Source organism: Lactuca serriola, chromosome 2 (genome assembly GCF_051521515.1).
Source record: "Lactuca serriola cultivar US96UC23 chromosome 2, Lser_US96UC23_V15, whole genome shotgun sequence".
NCBI classification, from domain to species: domain Eukaryota; kingdom Viridiplantae; phylum Streptophyta; class Magnoliopsida; order Asterales; family Asteraceae; genus Lactuca; species Lactuca serriola.
The window spans coordinates 190,704,661-190,711,834 of NC_136409.1; the positions used below are offsets into that span (position 1 = coordinate 190,704,661).

The window sequence follows — 7,174 nt, forward strand, 5'->3', positions numbered from 1 at the left end:
ATACTCCCTCTTCATGCAAAGTGCAAACCGTATTTTCTTCATATGATTAGAAAATATGTTAGGGTATTAAGTAGAATATAAAGATAAAGATTGTCATTTTGACATAAATAAATACAATAATAAGTTTATGAGCCTTAACACGTAAGGTTTTAACTACTTTAACATATTAGTATTAAATTAATCAAAAGGTTATTGGATTAGGATGTAACTTTGATATCGAAATTTTACAATCGTCGTATAAGTTATAATACAATCACTTTTAAAATTTTGAATACTCGAATTACAAAATGAGAATGACATATATATGTCCCCATATCTCCATTAACAAATAAAAAGATAAATAACCATGATGTGGTTTCTCCCTTTGTATTATAAAATACGTAATTAGTTGGACATTTTTTGGCTTTCCACCTCATATTTGTTGTCAAGAAAGCTAGTCTCTTACTATATTTGGTGGCCTTTTTTTCAAAACCCAACATAGATTGAGCATCTCTAAGCCAAGCAAAAGAGACCCATCATCCCTACATAAGAAAAGAGCGTCCATTATTGTTGAAAAAATGGCATGCATACCTTCACAATTGCCATTGGATCAACAGCAATCATCTCAAAAGATGATTCGCATGAAGAGCTTGGGACTAAGGGCAAGTCAGGATAACCCATTAATCGACTGTGATGATGAGCTTTCCAAATCAGCCTTGTTTGCTTTTCGTGCTAAAGAAGAAGAGATCACAAAGAAGAAGATGGAAGTCAAGGAGAGAGTTCAAGCTCAACTAAGTCGCGTTGAACAAGAAACCAAAAAGTTGGCTGAAATTCGCAATGTAAGTAAAACTTTTCCATGTAATTAATAATGAAAATAGTATGTGGTTAATTATTAGTCTTCTCATGCCACTATTCTAAGATGGTAACTTCTAATCATTTAAATAAGTTTTGTTGTAAACTGTTGTTGTTGTTTTTTTTTTTTTTTTTTTTTTTTTTTTTTTTTTTTTTTTAAATATGCATCGGATTTTAGTTTCTGAATTTTTGTATAAGATTAATATTGTAATTATTGTTTGGATTAATAAATATGAAAATTCTTATGGTAGGATCTTGAATCCCTAGATGATCCAAGTTGGAAGGAAGGAGCAAATGTAAGAAAGAAGGTTGACTTGGTCAATAAAGAACTAAAGTCGTTAGGACAAAATTGTCTTAAAAAGGTGAGATGTTATAATTATTGTATATCTTTTATTTTTATTTGATATACATCTTTTTTAGAATATTATTGTTTAGTTACGGCAGTTATTATAGTTAGACCTGATAATTTTTACGAGCACTAAATATAGCCGAATCACTCATACACATGAATCATATATTTGATAAACTGCATAAGTTTATTTATAAGATCCAGTGGGATGAGGGTTTACTTAAAAGGTGAGACGTTATAATTATTTTATATCTTTTATTCTTCTGGTTTTATTCAGTGAAATGTGATGTGAATGATTTGCAGGAAAAAGAATATAAAGAAGCAGTTGAGGCATTCAATGAGAAAAACAAGGAGAAAGCTCAACTAGTTACCAGATTAATGGAGGTGATTTTACTTTGTTTTATTATTTTTATTCTAAGTAATCCTTTTTTTTTTTTTTTTTTTGTTCCCGCTAATGTCTTGTTAGGAGCGGGTTCTTTTTATATATTTGTGGTTTCCAAAAAAAATCTAAATAATCCTTTTAACTTTATTAAAACAGTAATTAAGTATATATATTTCATGATATAATTATGTCCCTGATTAACAAGATATGTTTTATATTAAATTTTGCAGCTTATTACTGAAAGTGAAATGGCGAGGATGAAGAAACTTGAAGAGATAAACAAGAAATTGAATCCTTTGCCAAAACATAATTGATAATATATAAAACAGTTGTATTTAATTAATATTTCACCATAACATTATTATAAAAATGTTAAATGACTGCTTAAATTGTAAGACAACTTAAGGAGGGAAAGTGTTTGTGCTTAGGGCTGGGGTTTAAGGTTGCATATGTAAAACAACCATTTACATATCTCGTCTCGTCATATGTTTGGTTTAATTTGAAATTTCTAATTTTTATGTTGTTGTGTTTAATGGTTCTGAGATTTAAAAAAGAGTTTTATATATGATGGAAGACACGTGTTTAAAAACGTTACAGAGTAATCCTTATTGGTTATTTTTTTTTTAAACGATAAATATATTTAACTACTTCTAAATTATTTCACATATGTCTACAATCAGACTTAAACCCTCGACCTCAGTGTGGAAGGGCAACATCGAATACCGCTGGACTAGAAACTCTTTGTCCTTATTGGTTAACTAATTTTAAAGTTATTTATTATGTCAGATCAATAAAAAACTATTTTTAGCACCTTTTGTAATGCTTTTTTATAATATTTTATATACGGATTATGTTACTAATAGATATTTTTTGGGTGGTGGTGGGTGGAATTTTAAATTTTAGTCATAAAAAATCAGATTTCCATATATAGACATGCTTTCCGCGAATGTAAGCTCCGAAGGCTTTGCGGTATCCACTGTAGCTCCGCGGAATGGCAAAATCATAACTAAATCAGGGGTATTTATGAAAAAAAAAATCGATGAATAGTTCTACAGAACTGTTAACGAGGTACGCAGAAGCACCTCCGTGGCTATACCCGAGGGGTGGTCTATACCCCAGGTTTTAAGTCAAATGTGTTATAGCCCAATAACCTTAATAATAGTCAAGTCAAAGATCCAAAAACTATAAACAAAGAAAACAAAGAATATCCTACTTTTGGGTTTAATCAATCGTATTTTACATATTATATCATTTTATATGCTTGTGCATAAAAAAGATAGTACAATGAATAATGACTCATCTAATAACAACTTGAAAGTATCATAGCATGTGCAATTTATAAATGACTAAGGTTGGTTTAGTTTTACATCAAACTTTTGTTCACACATCATAACACAAAACACTCCTCCATACAAATTAGAACTACAAAAGAAAAATTATGATCCAACACAATAAATTGGCATTACTATTAGATGTATTAGTATAACCTAAGTATTAAATCAAAAACACATTTCTTGTTCACGAATGTCTCCGATCATCACCAACATATCTTGATTGATCCCTAATCTCTTCTTCAATTCTAATTAATTTTACAAACCTTAATTAAACCAATCCCACATATGCATATGCGTTGTATCGGTTTGATCCACAACATGCAACTAAGATAAACCAAATCAACTTCCAAAGAAAATAGAGAGACCTTTTTAAACTATGCAAAATACTCAGAAAACGAAGTCAGAAACTCAAACATGCAATTTATTAACTTAATGTATTATCAACCAACTCCACATACAAAATGCCCATAGAAAGAAATGGAAATAAGATTCACACCATGTTAATCCTTCTGAAGTTTTTTTTGCAGCGAGCAAGCATCTTATCTTCAAGAAATCCTACAAAAAGGTGCAGAAATTGTATTACAGTTAGGGTTATTCAGTATTTGGATAAAACCAAATTACAATTTGGTTCAGATATTCGGATTTTGGATTGGTTTTCAACAAAAACGAATTATTATTTTGGATTTTGGATTGGGTATGGTTTATAAAATAAGAACCGAACAGTCCAAAAAAACCGAATACCAGTTTATTATTTAATAATTTTTAATATATCTATAATTATTTATTAATCTTGTAATTTATTTTTTGAAATAGGTTCAACAAGTTTCACCTAATAAAAAATATTAATATAAATTTTCTCTCAAAAGTTTTTTATCTATAAAATATTAAAATATAATGTACCTTCTTAATAGTTGTTTATAAATTTTAAATTGTAACTAAATAATTTGTTTTTTCTTCTTGTGTAAAATTCGGTAATATTATAATTATATGTCGTTTTAAAATGTTTTAGTTTCTAAAAACCAAATTATAAAAACCGATCAAGTTGCTGGCTTTTCATCAGCCCTTGCGCGCTAGCCTTTTCCCATACTAGTAAGGGGCTGCTAGTTGTAGCGCGCATTATACTGTAATTGGATCGGATCGAATTTGAATTTAGTTTGGACTATTCGGATCTATGTTTTGAAAACCAAAATCAATTTGGTTTCACTTGATTAGATTGGATCAAACCAATTCATCCAAACGAACACCAAAACCCCAACATATCGTGAAGCAAAAATCAAAAGAGAAGGCAAATCTTACAATCACGACCTTATAGCTAAGTTCCTCTGGTTTAACTTAACATATTAGTATTTTTCAAGCTTTAGTTTTGAAAATGTTTTTTGGTTCACTGTAATTAAATCATCTCATTCCCAAACACTTTGGCTAACTTCCAAAAGATGCTAAGGATTGGGATTTAAGCCAGGATGTGAAGGTAAATTCCTACAAACACACACAAACAAAAATCCCAACAAACAATTAATTAAATTTATAGAGTTAAGCATATAGATACACATATATACATACAAATACATACAAATGTTAAACCAGACTGGTTCAATAAACTAAGAAAAAATAAATCAAAAAATCCCCAAATAAATGTAGAGAAAGTACTTACCAAGTTGTAGATTGTAGTCTCTATCATACATACATGGATGTCTGTTTGTTAGAGGGTAAGAAAGACAAAAATCACAAGTCTTTTGAATTAACGAAGAGAAACATGGAATTGAAGAGAAAGAGGATAACGGTGTGTGATAGGTTCGAAAGCGTTACCTGCTTCGTCGGAAGAAATTGAGAGAATGATAGGGATGACAGTGTTTGGCAAACGTCGGTGGAAGGGCCTCCAATCTCATTACATTTCTGATTTTGGAAGGACCTATCGGTGGGTATGGAAGAAAAACCCTATTAGGAGGAGAGGTCATATGGTGGTAGAAAATCGGGAAGGTTGTTGGAAGCAAAGATGGGTAGAAATGTAATGAGATCAATGGATTCATTATATATAGGATTGACGAAATCTGTAATACCCACAAAATATTATGGTCAAAATCTGAAGAGGACAAACTATATTGTTCCTAACTCCTACGAGATTATATATATATATATATATATATATATATATATATATATATATATAGAGAGAGAGAGAGAGAGAGAGAGAGAGAGAGAGTTAGGTTCAGGTGTTTAAAGTAATTATTGTGTTATTATATGAATCAATGTGGGCCAATCAATTTTTAAGAAATATTAAATAATTAATAAATTGTTTAAGGGGTATAATAGTAATCTTGAAACATTTTATTTTTAGTAAATATTGAAAACATTTAATATCCCTTTGTATTAGGAATTTAGTTTAAAACCCTACGATACATCTACGCCTCATCCCTCACCAGCAAGTCACCGACTCAACCCGTGCCTCCTACTTCAATCGAGATCACCAGCAGCTCATCCCTCCCGATTTTTACTCCTCCACCAATCTCCGACTTGTTGGTGTCGTTTGTATCCCCCCCGTCGCAACAAAAAAGTATTTGATTCGATTACGATTTAGATTCAGAAGAAGATTTGAAGATGTTATTAATAAGTGTAACATTCTCATAGAATAGTATATTTTTTTTCTTTTATAAGAATGTAATGATTTTTTTTAACTTTTATCCAAAATTTTGTTATTCTTCAAGAAGTTCATTAAATCAAAATATATATTATGTCAAAATGTATATTCTTGTATGGTTCAATCATAGTTATTATTTTTCAATATATTGATAAACATAGAATTTCCGAATTAGGAGAATAATCATCCATACAATCAGATTTTTAAAATTAATAGAATCTATTTTCCCTTAAAATATGCAATTTTCCTTAAAATATGCAAATTTCCTTTATAAAATTTATATTAATGGACTAAAATACCTTTCTAGTTAAATTAGATGGTATTTTTCAATTATATTTAATTAAATAATGTGTAATAATCATTTTCTTAAAATAAGTAAAAGTTGAGTGGCCCACATATATGCATACAATAACACAATAATTACTTTGAATAGAATAACCTAGACTTATATATATATATATATATATATATATATATATATATATATATATATATATATATATATATATATATATATATATACTAGTTTATAACCTGTGGGCGCCACGGATTAGAAAGGTAAAAATAATTTTAATTAAATTATAAGGTGATTATTGAGCAATGATAAAAAAAATTAATAATTTAGTAAATTAGGCAATAGATATTACAAATACATTTTTTGTTGAGGTGTTTGATATGTGTAAAATGGAAGAGTGAATTAGTGGAAATTTAATTAATGAGGAAAAACCTTAGAATGACAAGTGGCAAATAATTAATGTGAAGCTCTAATTGATTGACACGTGGCAAATGTGTCACTCTTTTATTAGGTATGGAGATATATATATATATATATATATATATATATATATATATATATATATATATATATATATATATATATATATATATATATATAGGAAAAAGTTCAATAGAGAACCATAATCATTGGCTCTTCAAAGAACCAAATCTTTTTTTAATTTCTAGAACTTATTCTTTATCGAAAAAAAAAAATCTAAAAATATCTAAATTCATATATTAACATTGTGAATGTGAAAAATATTTTTCGGATTCACCGTTTGAATCCGGATTCACGTTGTGAATTTTCAAAGATTGACATTGTGAATTTGACGTAAAAAAATCGAATTTTATATCATTGGAAAAAAGATAAAAAGTTATGAATTTCTGTATTTTTAGTTTTTTTTTATAAAAAATAAGTTCTAAAAGTTGAAAAAAAGATTGGTTCCTTGGTTAATTATGGTTCTCTATTGAACCTCACCCTATATATATATATATATATATATATATATATATATATATATATATATATATATATATATATATATATATATATATATATATATATTATGACAATCTTATACAATGTACTTTTCTGTGAATGTCTCAAACCCACGAGCCTCATCATTTCAAAAGGTGGGTGAAGAGACTCATGACATGAACATATTCCATCAATTAGTACACAAAAAATGAAGTATCGAATAAAAACTAGGGACCAATTTGCAAGAAAATATGGTAGTTGGGTAGAGCTGTAACTTCCCACACAAGTTGATTCATCTTGAAAGGAGATTCCTTAGACACTTTTCTTTTTCTCACTGTAACAACCAAATAACAATGTTTTTTTAAACAAATGCATGAAAATATAGAAA

The 7,174-nt window shown here is 28.5% G+C and overlaps 1 protein-coding gene across 1 annotated transcript; it reads left to right on the forward strand.

The window, feature by feature from the left end:
• Window positions 1-400: 400 nt before the first annotated feature.
• Window positions 401-2,080, forward strand: LOC145087865 (uncharacterized). Its single transcript, XM_079025962.1, has 4 exons — window positions 401-818; window positions 1,083-1,193; window positions 1,484-1,564; window positions 1,793-2,080. Exons 1-4 carry the CDS (start codon window positions 558-560, stop codon window positions 1,874-1,876), a joined length of 537 nt encoding a protein of 178 aa, XP_078882088.1. The 5' UTR covers window positions 401-557; the 3' UTR covers window positions 1,877-2,080.
• Window positions 2,081-7,174: the final 5,094 nt, after the last annotated feature.